This window comes from Babylonia areolata, chromosome 17 (genome assembly GCF_041734735.1).
Source record: "Babylonia areolata isolate BAREFJ2019XMU chromosome 17, ASM4173473v1, whole genome shotgun sequence".
Lineage (NCBI taxonomy): Eukaryota > Metazoa > Mollusca > Gastropoda > Neogastropoda > Buccinidae > Babylonia > Babylonia areolata.
The window spans coordinates 16096877-16121067 of record NC_134892.1 but is presented as its reverse complement, the minus strand read 5'-3'; the positions used below and the strand labels follow the sequence as shown (position 1 = coordinate 16121067).

At 42.5% G+C, this 24191-nt stretch overlaps 1 protein-coding gene across 4 annotated transcripts in view; it reads left to right on the top strand.

Annotated features, from left to right (window-relative positions):
* LOC143291678 (uncharacterized) overlaps positions 1 to 5597 on the top strand; it is a 28439-nt gene extending 22842 nt beyond the window's left edge. For all 4 annotated transcript variants that reach the window (XM_076601691.1, XM_076601688.1, XM_076601690.1 and 1 more), the window contains exons 8-9: positions 1 to 544; positions 3610 to 5597. The exon at positions 1 to 544 is cut by the window's left edge and continues 207 nt beyond it. In XM_076601691.1, the coding sequence (XP_076457806.1) occupies positions 1 to 544; positions 3610 to 4067 (1002 nt within the window). In that variant the 3' untranslated portion in view covers positions 4068 to 5597. The remainder of the gene's footprint in view (positions 545 to 3609) is intronic.
* Positions 5598 to 24191: the final 18594 nt, after the last annotated feature.

Below are 24191 nucleotides of genomic sequence, written 5' to 3'. Positions count from 1 at the left end.
GGAGACGACTCAAACTGTACACAAGGAGGTCATGGCAGGGAAGGCTTCAGAGCACTGGAACCTAGAGATGGCCGTCAACACTGTCACACAACTGATCCCACACAGCCACACGATCAGCCAGGACCAAAGCATTCCACAGATGCTCATCAGAAACTGTTCGTCGTGGTGAACGAAGCTCCGTGGTTCCTTGACTATCTGATGCTGATACTGGAAGGAGTCCTTGGAAAAGACGGGTTCGTGATTTGGGTGGCCACCTCCCTCCCTTGCCCTCCACCCTCCACCTTTGCGTGCTATGAAGTGACCCAGAATGTTCGCCGTCCACCTGCTGTCGTCAGACAGATGACCACAACTCCAGCTTACCGCACGTTCAGCCGGGTGAAGTACACGTCAGAGGAGAACGGTGTTTTGTCAAGCGTGCCCTTTCCAACAGACGGTCCCAGGGTGAAAAGAATTCAACACGATGACCACAGTTCAGTGGATACGTGGGACTGCGAACAGTGCGGGATGGCGGTGGCTGCCTTTCTGACCCACAACTTGAAGATTTGTACGTAAAGTACAATTATAAGGAACACACACATATATACAGATATGTCCATGTTCACCTATGTACACACACACAATCAGCCCCATCATGTCACCACAACTCCCCTCTCCCAACCCCTCCACACAAACACACACACATGCACACACGCGCGCGCGCACGCACACGTGTGCGTGTTCTCACACATACTCTCTAAAACTCCACAACTAACTTTGTGGAACGGTCAAACATATATAAAGATGACAGTTTGAAGGTTATGGTGCTTGTGCGATGAAACATGTTTCGTGTGCCACAATCACGAACTGAGCTTCCTATCCGACTAATTGTGCATATGCCTAAAAAAGAAGAAGAAGAAGAAAGAAAAGACCTACAATTAAACATAAATTATATATGTATGAAAAAAAAAGAAAAAAAAGAAGCAACAAAGTTTTTTTGTGAACCGAAAAATGAAAATAAGAATAGATGAATAATTAATAACAAATAAGAGAATAGTCAGTTTCAAGGTTGATGCCTTTCCCTAAATGTTCTGTTAACATATGGAACAGGTAGAGAGAGTATTTGATCCAAGCTGAGAAGGGCAGTTTCACGCCATTTTGACATTATTACATCATCAGAACTCCAGAGAAGAATCCAGGCCCTGGAAATGAGATGCTTCCGCAAGATCCTGAACATTACATACAAAGACCACATCACAAATGAGGAAGTGAAAAGAAGAGTCCAAAACGCCATTGGTCCATTCAAAGACCTGCTAACCACAGTGAAGGAACGCAAGCTCCGCTGGTATGGACACGTCACACGATCAGACGGCCTAGCCAAGACCATCCTGCAGGGTACCGTACAAGGAAGGAGGAAGAGAGGCAGACAGAGAAAGGAGGACAACATCAAAGAGTGGACGGGCCTGCCATTTGCCACAACTCAAAGGGCCGCTGAGGACCGAGGCAGGTGGCGCGAGCTGACCAGGCAGTCATCCATGGTGCCCCAACGACCCACCCACGGGTCAAGGGATAGATGAGATGAGAGACATCATCTCACCACAGTGCATCAGACGATTGACGTCATTTTGACATTATTACATCATCGCACTTTCTACACATGATGCAGTGCATCAGACGATCTGTGGGGATCATTTGTTATTTCGTTTGCTTCCTATTGGCAACGGAAAGCATTGCATTGCATTGTATTGTATTTCTACAGCGCCACCCATTTTTAAAATATTTTTTCCTGTGTGCAGTTTTATTTATTTTTCCTATTGAAGTGGATTATTCTACAGAATTTTGCCAGGAACAACCCTTTTGTTGCCGTGGGTTCTTTTACGCTAAGTGCACGCTGCACATGCAACCTCGGTTTATAGTTTCATCGAAATGACTAGCGTCCAGACCACCACTCAGGGTCTAGTGGAGGGGGAGAAAATATCGGCGGCTGAGCCGTGATTCGATCCAGTGCGCTCAGATTCTCTCGTTTCCTAGGCGGACGCGTTACCGCTAGGCCATCACTCCACTACACGGAGACTTTGACAGAAATCATTTGTTTCTGCACGTCCACGACGTATGGGTGATGTATGGTTTCTTCCTAGAAACCATGGCTGACTGTATACCCACAACGTATACAGTGCGCGAAATATTTGGTGACGTACAGGCAGAGTTAAATGACCTTTCAGGGATTGATTGATATGGATACTTATATAGTTCCTATCCTTGGCTTTACAAATACGGGGTCATTTGCACAACAGGCTGCCTACCTGGGTAGAGTCGACTGACTCATCATTCGTTTCCCGTGTCATTCAATCAGGTTTCAAGCACGCACACATACACATTCAGATAAACATGTAACATTTAACGTGTATGGCCGTTTTGAAAGAATATCACATGTATGCTCTCTGGTTCTCTCAAGATTGGATTACTGCAACTCTCTTTTGGCCGGCCTTCCCAAATACCTGTTAGACAGACTCCAAAGAATTCAGAATAACGCTGCCAGACTCATTTGCAGAGCTTCTAAATTTGACCATGTTTCTCCTCTCCTTCAGTCTCTCCACTGGTTGCCTGTTTCTGATCGAATAGACTATAAGCTATCCACTCTGACCTTTTCTGCAGTCAACGGATCTGGCCCCAAATATCTTTCTGAACTCATCCATATCTATACCCCGTCTCGCCAGCTCCGTTCTTCCTCTGATACTCGACTTCTCAGGATACCTCACGTCAGAAGTAAGACCTATGGACACAGATCGTTTTCTTTTCAATCGCCAAAGACGTGGAACAAGCTCCCTGATAACCTCCGTCATTCTGATTCCCTCGCATCTTTTAAATCTCGTCTCAAAACTCACCTTTTCCCTCAGCAATAAGTTCAATTGTGGCAGGTCCACAACTACATGCATGTATATGAATGTGTATTGTGTGTGCGTGTGTCTATGTAAGTTTGTGCCTGCCTATGTGTGCGTATGTGTTAGGGTAGCTGTTAGATACACATGTATGTTAAAATGTATGTATGCAGTGTGTGTGTGTGTGTGTGTGTGCGTGCGCGCGCGCGCGCGCGCGCGTGTGTGTGTGTGTGTGTGTGTGGTCACATTTTGGTGTGTGTATGTAACATAGATATAATGTTTTATGTTATCAAAAGCGTTTTTGTAAAGCACCTAGAGCAGATTTCTGGATAGTGTGCTATATAAGTATTCATTATTATTATTATTATGAGGAGGAGTTTGAATAGAATTCTTATTTGTTTGTATGTCTGTCTGTCACTTCACACACACACACACACACACACACACACACACACACACACACACACACACACATACACAGAGGGAGATATTATGCTGATAGTATGAGATTTGGTAACAAGATAACACATTTACGTTCCTCACCTGCTCTCTTTATATGTGTGTGTGTGAAGTGACAGACAGACATACAAACAAATAAGAATTCTATTCAAACTCCTCCTCATGTGATATTCTTTCAAAACGGCCATACACGTTAAATGTTACATGTGTATCTGAATGTATATATATGTATATATATATATATATATATATATATATATATATATGCTATCAAATGAAATGTTTTCCTTTTAAGATGACGGAGCTGGTGAGTCTTCCACCCTTCTTGAAGCATCGGAAAACACGCTTCACTTCAGTGACGTTCTGATCTCTGGGTATCTGCCAAACCTCGTCACCACGTCAACATGGGAAACCAGTCTTCCTGCAGCCAGGAAAGCAGGATTTCTCAAAGGCCTTGAAAGCAAAGGCATCAAATTTGATGTCATTGAAAAGGATGACGTGGGGGGGTACCAAAGGCTGGCCGTTCCACCATGCACGGATCGGGTGCAGGTTGCAGAGGCTGACATGATCAAGGGCTTGGAGAGGGCGGTGGTTGTGGTCTTGGGGACACAGGGGCTCCCTTTGGCGGTCCCACGTTACGTGGACCCCTTGTTTGACGTCATGGGCTGCTGCACGTCACAGCTCGTCATCGCTGGAGATGATGAGAACAGTTTCACGGAGTGGTGCAAAAAAATGTCCATTTTGGGCATCTGAGGAGAAGGGAGTCATCACCATCAGTCCCTTCCCTTTCACTTCTCTCACTTGTACATGCTGGGGATTGAACCATCAACAATTTATTGATACTTGTGATTGATATCCACACAAGAGCTGTTAATCTAAGTGTTAACAAATCAGTTATCATTGTATAGTGGCTACGGAGTTGATAAGCTCTTACCGTTGTATAAGTCAGTCATGTGTTTGCACCTTATTTTATGTCACTGATTGTTGATACTACTTTCTCTTGTTGATACTCTTGTTTGTTGTGTTATAATGTGTCAGGTTATGGTTGAGTTGTTGCATCCCCAAGCCATAACATACTATGCCTTGTTTACCACCACCCCCTACTTCCCCCTCCCTCCCCGACTCCTCCCTCACTGCAAGTCCTCCCATCCCTCTTCACCTCCCTCCTCCCCCCATCTCCCTCCTCATCCTTCTCCTTCGTTGCTAATCTCACTTGCAACCAAAGCAAGAGGGTTCGACGGGAGGCGTTGCTCTGTTTTTATGTAAGTCTCTTTTATATAATACCGTTTCTTTAACACACCTTTACAGGCAGTGGCAGCCAGAGTCACACTAAATAAAACCATCACTGTCTGTTCTCTCTGTCTTCCTCCTTCTGTCCGTGTTCTGAGCCAGGACCTCATGAACCTTGTGAACTAGCTTCCACGACCGTTTTTGCTGTTGGGCGACTTCTACAGCCACTCCCCGCTCTGGGGTAGTGAGGTGACATCAGCCCGAGGTCTTCTTTTGGAAAACCTCCTCTCTGATATGGACCTATGCTGTCTAAACGACAAATCACCCACTTACCATCACCTGTCTTCTGGGAAGCTCTCGTGTCTAGATCTGTCAGTCTGCGATTTATCGTTGGTCCTGGACTACGAGTGGAAACTGCACGACTATCTACACGGGAGTGACCACTTTCCTGTCGTCCACTGTTCCACAGATATGGAAGGTGACTCTATGCCTGACCGCCTGAACTACGACAAAGCCAACTGTGGAATTTTTACAACGAAGATAAGAGTGGAGCTGCAGGAAGAAACAGTCTTGCAAAGCGAAGATCCTGCTGACACTCTGGCAGGGATAATTTTAGAATGCATCAAAGCAGCAATCCCATGTCAACCTCCAAGCCTCAGACGCCAAGAACGTCCTCGTTCAACACTGAATGTCAGGATGCCCGAAAGTCTCGGAAGAGAGCGCAATGGCGCGTCTTTCGGAGACCGACAGTGTTCAAACCCAACAGCTGAGGGCGAAAGCCAGATACGTTTTTAAAAAGAGCAAGCGAAAATCATGGAGAGATTTTTGCTCTTCCTTAACCTCCAACACACCCAAGAAGAAAGTGTGGAGGGTTATATATATATATATACATATATATAATGTTATAGTGTGCCAGCAGTGTCACCCCCACCACCCACACTCTGCCCCCTTCCTCCCCCCCCTCCCCCCCCCCTCTCCTTATCTCCCTTCCCGCTCCATCCAAAGTCCAGTCTTTGAGGTTGTGCGGACACCATGCCACCCTTCCTCCTTCCACCCCCCCCCCCCCCCCCCCCCCCTCTCCTCCTCACCCCACTCCCTAGTCGGTGCCTTTGGTCCACGACCCCGCGTCACCAGTCCCAGCTGTAGGAACACGTGCAGTTGTGCGAGGTCTGCCGCAATCCCCTTGTTGAGTGGAACATCCCGTGTCTTTCAAGTCATTCCCCATCTCCCTTTTCACAAACACGGCTCAGCTAGATGGCGGGACTTCGGAACGTAAGCTAGGAAGAATTTATGCTAATGTGAACTTTGATCAGGCTGGCTAACAGGCCGAGAGTTGTATTGTCCTGTCTCCCCAATCTCTTTGTGACGTAAACGGGTGAACTTGTCATCACAGAATGTTATAGAAACAAGTGGGTTGAATTGTAGCAAATCAGATCAATCTCTTGAATTGGACGAATTGGGATTAAGCAGTGAATCTGTCAGTCATTCACATAGCCTCACGAGGACAAGCAAAGATTGGTTATTTCAGTTCAACTAGTTGGGGGAATGAGTGCTATAGTTTGCATTAGTATGCACAGTATGTTGTGGGAAGGGATAAAACCAGTCAGCACAGCAAGTTCTTAGCTGTCTCCCAGAAAAAAAACTGACTGACACAGGCTGACTGACTGAACAGTGATGTGAGGTTCAAGGAAATCCTTGTTGGGCTGTGAGTACACAACTTGTAATGGTTTTATGTTATGTTGATAACTTAGTTGTGTTGGGAAACTGTTTTATGTCAGTGGACAGCCAGTTTAAGTTGATCTTGTGGCTTGTGGAAAGAAAAGGGGTTAATGTGTGAAAGCTACCCACTGAGAGAAGTACTGGCCTAAATCTTTTGAGTCCCCCCCCCCCTCCCCCCCGCCTTCTATTTGGTTACAGATATCTTGTTCTGTATTTTTGATGTATTACTTACTTGTTTTGTATATAGTAGGTGGCGTTGGTTCAGTGTGAACAGAACAGATATATAGGCTAACACATTGTCAGTGTGTGTTGAGGGTTTTTCATGTGTGTGTGTGTGCATATGGGGGTAACAGCAAGTGTTGTGGAACACATGTTTGATTTGTTGGTTGTTGTGGTAACATGTGTAGGAGTTGTGCTATGTGTCAGTGGTTTACCTTGTTTGGACAAAGTGGGAAAGCACATTGTAATGTGGATAATGAGTTGATTAACAAGGAGAGCACTGAGGGTCAGTGCTATGTTGTTGCACATTGCTGTTTACCAGAGATATGTTGGAAGTAATAATTTCTTTACATGTACTTGTGTCGGTGGTATACCTTGTGAAGACAAAGAGATTTGTTTGGTAATGGTAACACACAGTTTAATTGAATGATGGGTAACATGTGGTTGTATTGGTCAGTAATATGTTTTGTGCACAGTTAGTCAGTATGGTATGTCACTGTTGGTGGCAGGTAAGCTTGATGAAGCTTGTAAAGTTGTATTACCTCACCTAGATTTATGTGTGAGAGGAGTGCATACTGGTGGACATGTGATGTCCAGATATTTGAGATTTTACCTGACCTGGGTTTTGGAAGTGCTTAACCTTCACCGTACTTTGTGGGCCTGACAGACCCATTTTTGCCTTAAAAAATGCCTTTAAAATATATTTGGTGTCCGATTAATTTGAAATTTCATGACTTTTGTTGTCACAACATATGCATCATTTTAGTAAATTAATGTACACTTTAACTGATTAGTTAATCAGTTACGTAATTGTGAAAATTTTTACCTGCATTCCTACGTTGTGGGTCTTACAGACCCATACTCCCCAAAGAAGAGAAAACACTAAGTACCCTTATTCGTAATTCGTGGGTCTCTCAGACCCATACTCGCAAAAGAAGGGAACAAACCAATAATCCCTTTGTACTACGTGGAACGAAGTGATTGTGCGTACATGACTGATGACACATAGGCTACCTCACTGCTTCTGTAGTTGGCTGGCACATCGCATCCGGCTCTCACGGAGAACACAACAGTACAGCAGGCTACCGGTGTCATTGCCTCAGGCAAGTTATATTTTGATGATTATCAAGTTTATTAATTGCCATCAAGTTAGCTTGCCATCTGTTCGATACTTTAGGTCGATTCCAACATCGCCATCTCTGAAGGCATCAGTAAGCATTGCAGAGAACATGAGGCTGAACAGCGTTGGAGCCAGGACGCAGCCTTGCTTGACACCATTTGTGACAGCAAAAGGAGCAGATGTTTCGCCATTGTCCTGGACTCGAGCCTGCATGCCTTCATGGAATTGGCTGACCAAGGAAATAAATTTCCGAGGGCATCCGTACTTTTTTTTTGTTTTTTTGTTTTTGTTTTGCTGCCCCATCATCTGCGCCGTTTCAGTGGCATTACTCCCACGCTGCTCATTTAGATTCCCCCATACACGGCCACACCCGGGTTCGTCCGTCGCAGTCCCAGTGTCGGCAGTCCACAGGGAACCATCGATGTTAGGTCGCCTGGAGGCCACACACCAGAGGAGACCCTGCACTGCTGCTGAGTCACTTCAGTGGTGTTCAGTGGTGCCTGTTCTGTTTTAACGTACTTAGGACACCACCTACTAAGCCCCCTACTAACGACAATAATGGCTTAGTCGCGGAGCCAGACTGAGCGAGCGTCTCTCCCAGAGTGGAGACCGCCACCACGTCCCTCAAACAACAGCCCCCCCATGAATCTGCCGACACTGACGACATTGACAGGACTCACCCAAAGCACGGAAGTGGAGGGGTATCGAAACTGAGGTCACCATGAGAGCAGGGCATGAAAGGTCACAGACTTTGAGACTATTTTGTTTATATTGATGACGATGAAGGGGGAGGAGGATGACGATGATGATGACGATGTTGCTATGGAGGTCCATTTTGGTTTGGGACTGCGTGACAAGGCTGTACTCTACGCTTCCTGTCATAATGATATCCCGGCGTTAACCAGGCCCGAGGGATACAGACACTTGCAGTGTTGGTCAGGTAATTAGAGCAACACACCCAAAGACGCATCCTTGAAGTGGATGACACTCGACTGTGTGGTCCCAGTCTCCCCATTTAAGCCTACAGCACACTCAACTCTGGGTAGGAGCCGGCCACGGGCCGAAAAACCCACCTCCGCTGGGATTCGAACCCGCGTCCTCCCAGCCGTCAGTCCGCGACGCTAACCACTTCACCACGGCGGCTGGTAGGGCATCCGTACTTGGCCATGATCTTCCACAGTCCCTCTCTACTCACGGTGTCGAAGGCCTTGGTGAGGTCGACATAGGTGGAGAACAGAGCAGCATTTTGCTCCTGACATTTCTCTTGCAGCTGCCTTGCAGCAAACACCATGTCGGTGGTTCCGCGTTCTTTCCGGAATCCACATTGGCTCTCAGGCAAATGACCTTGGTCAAGGTGTGCTGTGAGGCGGTTTAGTAGGATCCTGGCAAGTATCTTGCCTGCGATGGAGAGCAAGGAAATGCCCCGATGGTTATCAGAGGCTTGCCGGTTCCCCTTTCGCTTGTACAAGTGAATGATAGATGCATCTTTGAAATCCTGGGGGATCATCTCTTCTTTCCACATGAGTGAGTACAGCTGATGGAGCTTCTCAGTCAGCACAGTGCCTCCATCGTTGTAGACCTCTGCTGGTATGGAGTCTGAGCCAGGTGCTTTGCCACTGGATAGCAGATGGATTGCTTTCTGGGTCTCAAGAGGTGTTGGCGGATCGTCCAGTGTTTCGTTGATGGGGACTTGTGGGAGACGGTCTATGGCTTCATCATTTATGAAGGAAGGGCGATTTAAGACACTGTTGAAGTGCTCAGCCCAGCGTTCGAGAATTTTCTCCTTCTCGGTGATCAAGGTATTCCCATCTGCACTGAGGAGGGGGGATGATCCTGAGGATGTGGGGCCGTAGATTTCTTTTAAGGCATCATAGAACCTCTTCATATCGTGCCTGTCAGCATATCCCTGGATCTCATCAGCTTTGTCACTCAGCCACTTATCCTGCATCTGGCGTAACTTTTGCTGAACAGTCCTGCGGATGGCATCGTACGCATCCTTTTTTGATATGGACTTTGGGTTGCTCAGGTAGGCTTGATGCAGACGGCGTTTCTCATCCAGAAGCTGCTTGATTTCATCACAGTTTTCATCAAACCAGTCTTTGTGCTTTCTGGTCATGGGTCCCAGGGTCTCTGAAGCTGTACTATAGATCAGCTCACGCAGGGTCCTCCAGTCAGACTCCACATTCTGGTTGTCCAGAGAGGCGGATTCCAGACGATCTTCCAGCAGCTCCACAAAGGACTGTTTGATGGTGATGTTTTTCAGCTTAGCGATGTTAAGCCGTTTTGGAGCCTTCTGGCCTTGGGGGCGTCTCTTGGGCTGGATTCGAATATTCAGCTTCGAGACTACAAGGCGATGGTCTGTCCAACACTCGGCGCTGCACATGGTCTTTGTTACACGTACATCTTGCCTATCCCTTTTCCTGACGATGACATATATATATATATATATATATATATATATATATATATATATGTGTGTGTGTGTGTGTGTGTGTGTGTGCGTGCGTGCGTGTGCGTGCGTGCGTGTGTGTGTGTGTGTGTGTGTGTGTGTACACCCGCACATTCCAATATTCCGTTGCTCCTACAGTACACATGCAAACACACACATACCTCATCCTCTTCACACACACGAACACACACACACATGCGCGCGCGCACAGAGCTCTCCTGACGTGTATACTTACACGCTCGCGCACGCACACAAATACACACACACACACACACACACAAATATATATATATATATATATATACAGAGGCTGCCACACATACACACACACACATACAGAGGCTGCCACACACAGACACACAGACACAGACACACACATACAGAGGCTGCTATTGATTGGCCGGAAGAGGGGTGGGAAAAGATCTGATGACAGGAACGTGTTGCTCAGTCTACTGAAGTTGGAAAAGCCCACATTAATTTGTATGGGTCTGTCAGACCCACGATGTATGAATAGGGGGTAAGCTCTGGATTCCTTCTTTAGCGAGTGTGGGTCTGTGAGACCCACTAAATATGGATAAGTGGGAAAATAACCAAGTACGGTGAAGGTTAAAGTAGGCAGTGTGTGCTGCTTTAGTGTGTGTTGCTTAAACAGAGCTGCTTTTGCTAAGTAGGGTGAACTGCTTAGTGTGTGTGCTGATTTCCCATGTATATTGTAAAAGTAAACACTCTATAAAAACCACTCCATGTGGCCCTGCTATTCGTGTGAGGAGAGAGAGTGAGTGAGTGCAAAGTGAGTGTCATTGTGTGCATCATCAGTTGATCCTATATTCCCCTGTCTGTTCCCCTCTCTCTTCTATTAGAATCGAACCACACTCTCAAACAGTTTTTACATATATATATATATATATATATATATATATATATAAAATTTAGGGGGAAAAAAATGAAAGGCAAAAAAGTCTGCTCAACTTATCATCATCTCAAGCTCTCAGATACTCTGATCACAGAGAAGAAAGCAGTTGCCAATTTGCTAGCCTCCGCAATAGAACTGAACTCTGGATCTGCCAACAAATCTGCTGTTTTTCTCCAAACTAAAAACCTAAAAGAAGGAACACCCTGCAACTTCTCTTCTGGCAACACAGAGAGCTACAACCTTCCTTTCAGTCTGAACGAGTTAAAGTCTGCCCTTCAGACATGCACAAATTCCTCTCCTGGAATGGACGAGGTTCATTATAAACTTTCAAAGCATCTTCCCGAAACCTTTCTGGAAACTCAACTCAAAGTCCACAATCACATCTGGACCACAGGCTTTTCTCCATCCTCTTGGCGGAAAGCCCTCATAATCCCGGTGCCAAAACCTGGAAAAGGCCCCTCTAACCCCTCTAATTACCGCCCAGCAGCACTGACCAGCTGCATCTGTAAACTGACAGAGAAGGTGATCAACGGCAGACTGATGTGGAAACTAGAGACCAATGGCCTTCTGGCGAAAGAACAGTGTGGTTTCTGCAAGCATCGGTCTACCGTTGACCGTCTGGTCCGTTTGGAAACCAGAGTGAGGAACGCTTTCGTTAACAAACAGCATGCGGTGGCCATATTTTTTGATTTAGAGAAAGCCTATGATACCACCTGGAAATTTGGAATCCTCTCAGATATGCACAAGCTCGGCTTCCAAGAACACCTGCCCCAGTTTATCCACAATTTCTTACAAGACAGACAATTCCAGGTGAGGGTTGGCACCACCCTGTCCGACATTCACGAGCAGGAGCTGGGTGTTCCACAAGGGAGCATTCTGTCGCCGGCTGTCTTCAGTATCAAGATAAACGACATCGGTCTGTTAATTATAATTTAGTTGTCATGCTCTCTCCTATACGGCTTACACCAGTATAGCGCAACATGATAAACTGATTCATTTGAGTCACTTTGACACAGTATAAGCTTCACCTAATCTATACTGTCAGTGTACTTTCACCAAGTCAGCATCACTTCAGTCACTTTAACTGCGCTATTTAAATGTATTAGAAATGTCATTTGATGTCAGTGTTTGGTCTTCACACATATGCATTATGTTGTCGCATATCCCAAACCCAAGTGATAGTCTTTCCATGTGATATGTATACATGTACTTTACTATTCACTTGTGCCGACATGTTGTGCTTATGACGTTTGTTTGTGTCATTCCAGGCACTGTCTTCTCTTTTTATCTTCTCTTCTCATCATCTTCTCTTCTTCGTTTTCTCTTTTATGTTCTTATAACTGTGGCGTGTCCCGAGTGGTTCTAACAGGGTACGGCACAAAAGACTTAACTAAATATGATTGATTGAATGAAAGGATAGACAAGATCCCACGCACAGGCAAGGAACATATAGAGGCCAGTCACAAATGGGGTTTTCTATTGGTTTATTTACAGCAGTTATAAACTGAAGGAGAAGACTAAGAAGAAGTAATGAGAAGAAGACAGTGCCTGGAATGACACAAACAAATGTCATTAGCACAACATGTCAACACAAGTGAATAATAAAGCGCATGTATACATATCACATGGAAAGACTATTCACTCGGGTTTGGGATACGCAACAACATAATGCGAATGTGTGAAGACCAAACGCTGACATCAAATGACATTCCTAATACATTTGAATAGTGCAGTTAAAGCGATTGAAGCGATGCTGACTTGGTGAAAGTACACTGACAGTATAGATTAGGTAGAGCTTATACTGTGTCAGAGTGACTCAAATGAATCAGTTTATCATGTTGCGCTATACTGGAGTAAACCGTATAGGAGAGAGCATGACAACTAAATTACAATTAACAGACTGATACATATCAGGTGGTTTTAATCAATAACTGATATTAACCCAACACTATCTTGTAATCACAACAGCAGAATACTACACACATCTGATATTAGCATGAAAGATAATACCTGAATAACAAACAAGATAGAGAATCAGTGGATTAGATATAATACTGGCAAACTGATAGACCAGATAGTAAGTGAAGAACCATCATGGCTTAACTCACTCCATGCCAAGAGTTTTTGCCCTTGCCAATCCCTGAAAACCCAGGGTTTGTATAGGATGGGGAAAAAATTGTAAAAAAAACAAATAAACACCCAGACAATTGATATTTAGTATATGTATGCAAGGAATGTTGTTCCATATGTGTGCAAAAAATCAAAGTATTTACTCACCATCTTGATGTTGATCGTGGCATCCATATTTTGTGTATTTTTTAGCATTTTTGCACCCATCAGAAAGGTACACCAACATGTTCCACATCACATTCTAACACTATTTGAGGAACTGAAGACCTAGTGCATGCAATGAAGTATGAACAGGTGGTGAAGAAAGTTGAAATTCACACATACAAAAAAAAATATTGTCTCTACATAATGAAAATCAAAGAACAAAGAAAAAAACTCAACCAGCTGGCTGTTGACTGGCCAGTCAGCTGACAAACCTGGTATGCCAGTGAAGGGATGTGCAAGAGGGAAAAAGGAAAAATTGTCAGTCCAATCACTGGTGAAAACACTTGCAAAATCGTCCGTTTCTTCAGTGGTTTCGTCGTCTGTGTCTGTCTCATCTGCTGGCACATGTTCCTCACTTTCCTCTCCATTGTAAACACTCTCTTCAGCGGCCGAATCTATTTCTATTTCATCGGGATCTGGTTAAATTCACTGTCCGAAGAATCAACATTATCTCCTTCGACATCAGAGCCTTCAGTTTGGATCATTTCCAAAGCATATTCGACGCTGAGTAACATTTCACCTCTCCGACCGTGTCGAACACTTCGCCGTGACGCCATCTTGTCAAACAACTTACAAAGCTGACAGGGGGCACGCTTTGTTATCAACTGCGGTTGAGCTTATCACGACACACACGCAGCGTGTGTGAATGAAAAGCTGACCAGAGGTGACGTAAGATATCACATCTGCTTTTGATTTTCGCATCCGAAGCGTCACTCTGATAGCACGACTTTTTAAAATCCAAGTCCGCATATGCGGACATTGGCATCCAACGCTTTCTCCGACGATGTCCGCATATGCGGACAATGGCAGCGAGTGAGTTAACCATCAAGTGGTGAATGAACTTTACGCACTCACTAGAACATTCTGGAACAAACTATTAGTGTCCAGAGACGTCACTGACTGTGACGTTAAGAAGAATCAAAGGAACACTGCTCCGAGCATATGACGACATGGCGATTTTCTAGATCAATCATAGCTGAGCTGTGACTAACATGTCAAAGCAATAACTGAACAAAGAATTAACTGAACATACTCATATGAACACAAGTACTGTGTCGAACAATACAATTTACAAATCAACACATTCTTTACAAATCAACACATTCTACACACTAGTACTTACAGCAATACATAGCGAAGTGTCAGCCGTTGTGGGGACACACACGACACAACACACTGCTCGACGCAGCAAGAGAGAGAGAGAGAGAGAGCAGGCTCTGGTCAGATGACTGACCAGGTATGAAATGACCACTCATCCCTCACTGTGCCAATTTATGCAAGTTTAGCGGACCGCAAAGTCCGTCACGTGTGCTTGCGAGCAGATCGTCACTAATCACGGAGAATCCGATGACAATTGTGTTTGTTTAAAGGTGTTCAGTGACAGATTTCTAAATGATTCCTGAACCGATTTACGTCGGATAAGTTGCAAAAGAAAGAGCTCAACACCTACTTTATAATGAGTATAAAATGAAGTGTTCGTTATTTAAGATGAATTTATAATCTTAATTTAAGTCACCTGAACAGGGTCAGTTTTAACGAGCTCGTCGCTGAAAATTACAAACTGCGTCAAATCAGTTTAACGTAGGCAAACATAGGTGGAATAGATTTAAAGATGGAATTGCAACGATTCTGCCAGTATATAATACTTGCAGTTTACTGATCTGACAAAAGAGGTATTAATTAATTACAGTGGAACAGAAACACAAGTTTGCTCTCAGCCAATGACTTACTGCGATGCGACACTGGTCGAGCAGGTGGTCTGGCGAGGACAAAATGATGTAAGCGGAGTGACGTCACACATTCTGTGCGCGGGTTAGGAGGGAAAACTGTCGTCTGCTAATACAGCTTGTGCGTGAGGCAAGCTAATACAGCTCGTGCGTGAGGCAAATATTGGAGCAAGCATAACGCTTGGTCACATAACTATTGTAAATAAAACAATAGAAAAACCCATTTGTGACTGGCCTCTATATGTTCCTGGCCTGTGGCGGGAATTCTCGTCTATCCTTTCATACAGACAATCATCAATTAGTTTAGTTCTTTTGTACCGTCCGTACCTTATTAGAACCACTCGGTACACGGCTACATTTGTGTTTATATGGTGTTGTATCTTGGCTTGCATGAATGATAATGTTCAGTGACATGTCAGTGGTGTGTCAGTTGTTGACATACTGTGGAAACAATGTAAGCATTCTGTTATGAGAAGCTGTAAAGATGATAGTTGTGTGTAGTGATCTGTATAGGATGTTTTGGATTGCTACCCATGAAGTTATCTTGAGGTTTGACATACCTATTTTGTGTGTTGGTCGGTGACGGTTAATGATAATATGATTTCGAGATATTCTCATTGCCAACAAGCAACATCACACTCAGACTTCCAGATGGTGAAATCGATACCAATGTTCACGTATTGCAATACCTGACATATATAAATGATAACAAAACGTATGTGATATAAATGAACCCTTCACACAGTGTGTGCGTGTAAATCAGTGTGTATGTATATATTTTGTATCTCTCTCTATATACATATATATATGTGTGTGTGTGTATGTGTGTGTGTGTTCACGCTCTAGGTTGGGGGGTAAAGTTTCCTTGGCAAATATGTAAATGCATGTACACGTGTGTTGCTGAAAAGCGTTATTTACTTTCTTTGTATTTTTGATTTGTATTACAGTTCACCAACATCAGTATTAATGAATTGTCTCTTCAATAAAACTCCAAAGGTTATATACAACTGGGCATTCACAGAAAAAGTGTTCGATATAATCTACATTGTCACAACAGTAAGCGCACTTGTTTTCTTTAATTTTCATTTTATTTAGAATTGTATTTGTTGGGTAGATATTATGAAGAATTTTCCAAAGTAAAACTCTTAATCTGGTTTCCTTTGTGACTTCCTTTGCTCTTACCCAAGCTGATCTATCTAATTCAAAATTAAGTTTCCTGTGCCAAAAATAAAAAGCTCATGGGGTGTCTGGTTCCTTATTAGCCTCTAACAGTTTCTTGATTTGTTTTGGTTTCGTGTTAAATCGGTTTACGTCACTTGTCTGTTCGTCTGTCTGTCGTTTTCCTGTCTGTATCCACTGAACCCAGGAGTTAGGGATGGAATTAGAACATTGTACTCTAGCATACAATGATAACAGTCTGTTCTCTGTGTGATGCATCATGTGTTTGATTTGAATAATCCCCTTTTTTGCCAGCATTGGAAGAAGAGTGGAGTATTTTTGTGTTATTAATGAATCATTAAACAATAACTGGTTTTGGATTTGGAAAGTAGTTTGCGTAACTTCTAGTTTCGTGATATTCTTGTAAAGTAAGTAAATTTTGATCACGTCTTTCCAGAATTCATTATTCTATCTAATCACTTTATTTTTTTCTGTTTTACAGTTAATCTGTTGCGAGTTTTCCAATATGCCATTTCGGTATCGGACTCCAGCAGTGATGTTCTTTGGCATCAAATAACTTACCTGCCCACTGTAGCTGCAAATATGCTTGTAAGTTAATCATATTGGTCATATCAAGGCTTCCGTTTCCATATCCAGACTCCATTACTTTTCTTTTTACTTTTTCAAGTGCCTTTCTGTTGCTATGTTGTTTTTGCCAAAGAAATTTATATAGATACGTATTTATTTTACATAAGACTGTGCGTGGTAGACCAATAGACTGCATTGTCACACTACGGCTGACAGATTGACAGACAGACGGACGAACGATGACAAAAACTCAACAATGAATCTGTCAGCCCTCCGCACCAGTCGGAACAACCAGATCCCACTTGAAATAACATTTATTCAAAATAATAATAATAATTGGTATTTTTGAACACGAAATTCAATAACAAAACAATATTGACACAACTACCCTTCTCACGCGATTACAAACACACAAAAATTATAGTCTGCTGTGCTAAGCCTCTGCCGCCACAGTCCAGAATACCAGCGGTCAGGAATGGATGGGAGAAGGAGGATAAGTTGGGGGACAGCACTTAACACAGCGACCAAGTTCTTCCAGCCGACGCTGTTGTCGTCGTCGCTGTTATCGTCGACGCGGTTCCGCCGCTGCCGCAGAACACTGCCAGTCCCGCACCATGCAGACCTCCCTCCAGCCCACAGCCGCAACCAGCAGAGGAGTGGAACCGTCCAAACGGGCACAATGGAAGATAAAAACCTAAGAATGGCAAAGTGTCAGTTCTGACTCTGAAAGATGCTGATCACACCCAACCTATCATCCCGCCCATCCAACCTGCCGTTACAATAACATATTTCTTTGACTCGATTTAATTTTATTTATCCCAAAATAATAAACATTATTAATATTTCTTCATGAACACAACCACAATGATAGGAACACATATTCACGGCATCTCTTAATAACATAAAATAACATGAAAAGCTACAGCAAATTCTAACAAACATGCATTCACAGCCTCTGTCATTCCCTCCACCACCATTCCTGCAAGTCCAAACGACCAGCTGACCAAGGAAACATCACACCCTCACCTCAGACAGGTTATGTGAAAACCTGGAACTGGTGTTCCAGCCGTTGCAACGCCCGCCGACAAATGACGACAACCTGTGCTTCACCACAGCAGAAGACATGGGAAGATCAACTCCCAAAACCCCTGGTCGAAATGACTCTGCCAGCAGTTGACAGTGGAGTGCCAGAAAGACACAGGAACAAATCAAAAACCAAAACACAACTCACTGACGCGAGTTGGTTCGTACGTGGGATTCGAGCCTAACGCGTTGCCAGCCTATCTGGCGGCTTACAGAAATATGTCAGCTAAGGGGAGTCTCACATTCTGGATATGTCGACGCGTGACATGCATGACGTAAACAAATTGACTAATTAAGAATGTTTTTATTACAATAACTTTACCTTGTATGCTGAGATCTCTTTTACTCCAATCTCTTATTAAGTGTTTCAAATGTTCCATTCAATTTAACCAGTTTTCTTCAATGTTTTTTGCCATGTTATCTGATTCGAAATATATTCCTAAAATTTTTATTTTATTTACTACTGATATTGGAATGTCTTCATCTTCATTTTTAAAAATTTTTTTTTACCTATCTTTAAAGCTTTCGATTTTTGAATATTCAACTTCAGTCCCGAAAATGTTTCAAACATTCTAAATATTTCCAAGCTTTAATGATATCCTCTTTGTCATTTAGGAATAATGTATCATCAGCCATTTGCTTTATTTTTGAATAAACTGCGTCTCTCTCAGCAGAAGTTGGTTGTTTAATACCTACTATTGTACTATTTCTAATCCTAATGGCTAAAACTTCTACGTCTAAAACAAAAGCTCAGGGGGAGAAAGGGTAACCTTGTCTAATTCCGCAAGAAAGACTGAAAGGTTCAGATATCCATCCACCGTGGTTAACAGAACTTGAGATATCATTATTCAAAACATAAACCCATCTCTGAAAATCAGTACCAAAACCAAATACTTGAAATACATGTTGCATAAAAGTTTTAGAGACAGAGTCGAAAGCTTTAGAAAAGTCAATAGCAAGTAAGTACCCAGTTTTATTGGTTGTATTTAAATAATTAATCGTGTCATCTATTGATCTTATAACTGTGGCGATATTCCTGCCTCTAATGTATCCTACCTGATCCTCGTTTACTAGCTTATATATTACATTATTGAGCCTCTCTGCTAAAACTTTTGCTAATATCTTATATTCGGTGTTAGTAAGTGTTATTGGTCTCCAGTTGTTGAGTTTGTCCCTATCTAAGTCTACCTTTGTGTAACAGAGTAATTATTCCTTGCTTTTGAGTGAATGATAGTTCTCCTTTGTGAAATGACTCGATGAAAGAGTCTGTAACAATATGAGCTAATTTAATCCAAAAAAAGTTAAGAAATTCGACAGTAATTCCGTCACTTCCAGGTGCAGAACCATTCTTTATTTTTTTCAGTGCATTTGTTGTTTCTTCTACTGATACCATACCTTCACACAGTTTAGCGTCATTTTCATCTAAGCGTGGAAATGTTTCGTCTTCTATAAATGTGTTGGCTGCTTCAATGACATTTTCTACTTTTGTGCTTTGGTTGTAAAGATGTTTGTAGAATGAGACCTGTTCGTGTAAAATGTCATTCTTGTTAGTTATTACTTCTCCTGTATCTTTGTGTAATCAAGTAATTTTGTGTTGCGCTCACCCTTTTCAATCCACTTTACTCTTGACCTAATCTGAGCTCCTTTTGCCTTATCCACCTGTAAGATTTCCAATTTTTGCTTTAGTTGAAATAGACTTGCATTTGCTTCTGTATTATCTGGATTCTTACTTAATATTTCTTCTTTTTCTTTTATCTGTTTTTGTATATTTTGAGATTCATTGTGTTTTTTACATGAAAGTTTTTTTTTCCAAATTCACTACAGACATTTCTAATGTCTACTTTGCACAGTTCCCATCTACTTATGCTAGAAGAATATTCGTTACTATATTTATCTAAAGATGTCTCAAGAAGGCTATTCATTTTTTCTACAAAATCTTTGTTTTTTAGTTAGCTATTATTAAACTTCCAGTATCCTGGACCTCGTGTAAAATCGCTATCGTTAAATTCTATTTCTATTGCCTTGTGATCAGAACCAGGAACATACTGAAGTTCGCTGGAGACAGAAGTGCATCATGCTTTCTGAGGCAAGGCAATAATCCAGTCGTCTGGCAATGTATGGGTTTGTTCTGCTCCAACTATGATCTTTTTTGGTATGATGGAAAATTCTCCATGTATCTATTAACTCTAAAGATTTAATTATTTCACTAAACTTGTTCACCTCAGCTTGACGATGAGGCTGGCCTGAAATGATATCTAAGTCATTGCTAAGCACACAATTAAAATCTCCCAAGAGCAGAAGGTTCTTATCACTAAATCCACTTAATTGTTCCTGTAGATGATGAAGGCTAGCTTATCCCTGGAGTTGTTAGGTGCGTATGTGTTAACTAAAATAAAGTCACACTTATCATTTGCTACTGATATGGCGAAGATTCTATTTTGTGCCAGTTTCAAATTAACTTCACCATTGAAATGTTTGGATACCAGTATAACTTCTCCCTTGCTCCTGTTTGTTCCTTCGTTATAGAATACCCCCCCCCCCCCCCCCCACACACACACACACACCCCACCAATTGATTTTCCCAAATTGGTGCAGTGCATCAGTTTTAGTGAAGTGAGCTTCTTGAATACAAATAATATCGTAACGTTTGTTTTTCAGATAATTGAATATGGAAGTCCTTTTAAGTTTAATTTTCAATCCCCTAACATTTATCGAAGTAATTCTTATCTTATCCATCTAAGCAGATTATATCATTTCATTGTATCTCATGTACAGTAACATTCGTGCAAACACAAATATTCATTCATCGCATTCATAAATCGTAGTCCATTAATCGAAGCTGGGTCGTCAAGAATCTGGGGGACTCAGGCAATGACTTGGGTTGTCAGTTACATACCTAGTCATCCTCGATGCTAGTGCAGTGTCACGAATACCAAAGGAAGTTTTAAGTATGTTCAAGAGGATAGAGTGGTCAATAGTGTCAAAAGCTGCTGACAAGTCTAAGAGAGCGAGAACATATATCTTATCCTCATCAAACCCAGAAAACAAATCATTCACTATTCTAAGAAGGGCCGTTTCGCAGCTATGACCACGTCAATACTTGACTGGTGAGAATTAAGTAAACTTGAACTTGACGCACTTTCATACACAACCTTGTATGCAAGGGGAAAAATAGCACGCGCACACACACACACACACACCCACACACACACACCCCTCTCTTTTCATCACCGCCCTTCTTACCATCATCACATCTCTCTTTATCATTACCCTTGTCATAATGTACATCATCATCACCACTCTCTTCATCGTCAATTTGTCACTACTATCACCTCTCTCTTCGTCATCACAATTGTCACCACGTACATCATCACCCTTGTCATCGTGTGCATTATCATCACCACTATCTTCATAATCATCCTTGTCACCATATACATAATCAACTCTCACTTCATCATCACCCTTGTCACTATGTACATCATCTCTATTCTTTTTGTCATCAACGTTGTCACCCTCATAATTATCACCTCTCTCTTCATCATCACCCTTGTTGCTATGTACGTCATCACTGCCACCCTCTTCATCATCACCCTTGTTATTGTCTGTATCATCACCTCTCTCTTCATTATCACCATTATCATCAAGTACACCATAATCACCACTCTCTTCATCACCACCTGTGTCACCATGTACGTAGTCACAACTTTCTTCATCATCACCCTTGTTTCTATGAACATCATCACCTCTCTCTTCATCATCACCTTTGTCAACATGTACATTATCAGTTTTCATCATCATCCTTGTCATCGGCATAATCCTCACCACTCTCTTCATCTTCACATTTGTTACCATGTACTTCATCACCTCTCTCCCCATCGTCGCCCTTGTCACTATCATCACTATCAACACACTCCCCGTCATTATATTTGTCACCATGTACATCGTCACCACACTCCCCATCATCACCTCTGTCATAATTACTGTCCCTTTCACTATGTATCCTCGTCAACCCTTTTCGCCTTAACTGTGTAATAAACGTTATTGTCACCCTCCTTTTCTTCCCTATACGTTGCAACATCAGTCAAGCCAGTAACTACAGGGGCAACATGCACATCAATGAAAGTCCCCCACGGGCACCGCTAACAGTCCAGCGCAAGGTGATCCAGACCAAGGGCACAGTTGTCATGTCAACCCTCCGCCTGCTGAACAAATCCTCTGGAGTGTCAACGACGATTGGTTCTCTGCGAACCAACTGAGGGATGTCCAAGGGGCAACTTCTTCAGGCAGTGGACCTTTCCATCCATGGTCCAGGCCTTGTCAATACTGTCCAGCCACTGGACATAGCCCAACAGTCGAGCCCACAGAGGCATCAGATCATCATTGATAAATACTCATTCACAACTGGGTTTTCCTTTCAAACCTTTCCTTTTTACCCACAGCTTCCCGCTTTTTTCTCCTGGAAACAAACTTTATGAGGATGGGTCCCGTTCTGAGGTTCACCGACCCTGTGGAGAGCAGCCATGTCCTCCACACTGACGTCAGCTCCAGCTTTGGAGAAGACGTTAATCACCTTCTGCTCTGCTTGCTCAACTGTTTCTCCATCGTCCTGCTTGATTCCCCAAACCCCCACAGACTTACTTCCGGTACACTGCTGTAACCGGTCATTTTCGAAAGTCATGCGAGTGATTGTTGTCAGCATCTTATCACAAGGGTCTGGGTTTGACCTACTGAACTGCTCATTCAGGTTCTCCACAATTCCTTTAACCACCTCCCCCATCGAGAAGAGACTGAAAAAGTCATCTCTTCAAACTTTTACTCCCTTCGTTCGGTACCCGACATGTTTGAACGCACAGCAAACTGTAAACAGCTTAATATGTAAACAACAACCTATCAACCTATAATGAACCAAAGTTTTCAGCGTTGCACACAATTTCAAACACAGCAGCAAACAATAACATTTTCAAACATAAACAACAGCAGAGACATAATTATGAATGATGAATGTTTTTCGGTGGGTAATTCCTGGTTGTCATCAGATGAGTTACAAACTGCATATTAAAAGAAAAATCTTATTAATCTTACTACCCCAGATAAACTGATAGTATTCCATCCAGCTCATCCACCATCTTCACTTGAGTTACACACAATTGTTTTCATAATCATCGTTTTCCCTAAAGGAGTGATTTCTCTTTTTTTCCCAGTCCTTCTTTTTAATTTAATCTAATTTGCCTGCATAGTCTGAATAAAATATTTCACTTGTTCTTGTAGAAAATCTGATCCCAAGAACCCTTAAGGATCTAGATCCCACTTCGAATTTATGTCCATCATTAACCATATCTTACAGCCTCTTCTACTTCCTGTCCAACTATTTGAGTTTTGTTGCTGTTGACTTTTAGAGTAGACATTTTAGAAAAGGAATCGAATGTAACTTTTATAAATGAGTTCTCTGAACCATCCAGGAACACATTTGTTTCATTTCCGAACAGGGATAATAAAAGTTCCTGCTCTTTCAATTTTATACCCTTTATGTCTTGTTCTCCTTTTTTCTGAACATGAATGACAGCACTTCCGCACAGACAAGGTACAAGTAAGTGGAAATAGGTTTCCCATGCCTGGAGCCCCTTTCTAATTTAAACCAACCTGAATATTGACCACTGAATGAAATACATGAAGCAGCATTTTTTTACAATGTGCGAGGCCCTCTGACCAATGCTTGTGGGAAAAAAAAGTAAGTGATTTTTCAATAAAATTCCAATCAACACTATCATATGCTTTCTCAAAATTCACTGTCAATACGAATCCTGGAATATGTGAAAATAAGAACATCGTATAACAGTCTATATTCAGCAATACAGCTGCCTTAAATAATTCTGACTGTCATGGATGATGCTTGGAACTACACGTCGCAAGCGTTCAGCAAAGCGTGATAATACAATGTAATAAGAAACATTCAATAAGGATAATGGTCTCCAGTAAGGAATGAACTGCGTTGTGATGACACCCTGATACTGAGTCACAGTAAATTCCCCCTCACTCAAAACCCTCATTTACAGAGCGAACAAGAAAAAACACAAATGTTTAACATCAGGTTAAATGAAAAAAATCCCAGGACAGAAAAAATCCCAGGACAGAAAACCAAACACAATAGCAATCACATCGCTGGAATTAAACCCCAAAGATGCATCTGACATTAATCTCTCCATCATATTTAACACAAAAAGTTTGTTTATTTTCAATACTACACCTGATATGAGCCATCAAAACAGTGATCGGCAAGAAATGGAATTTATTCACATCGAACTTTCATAGTGAACCAGTGCAGCAATCATACAAAAAA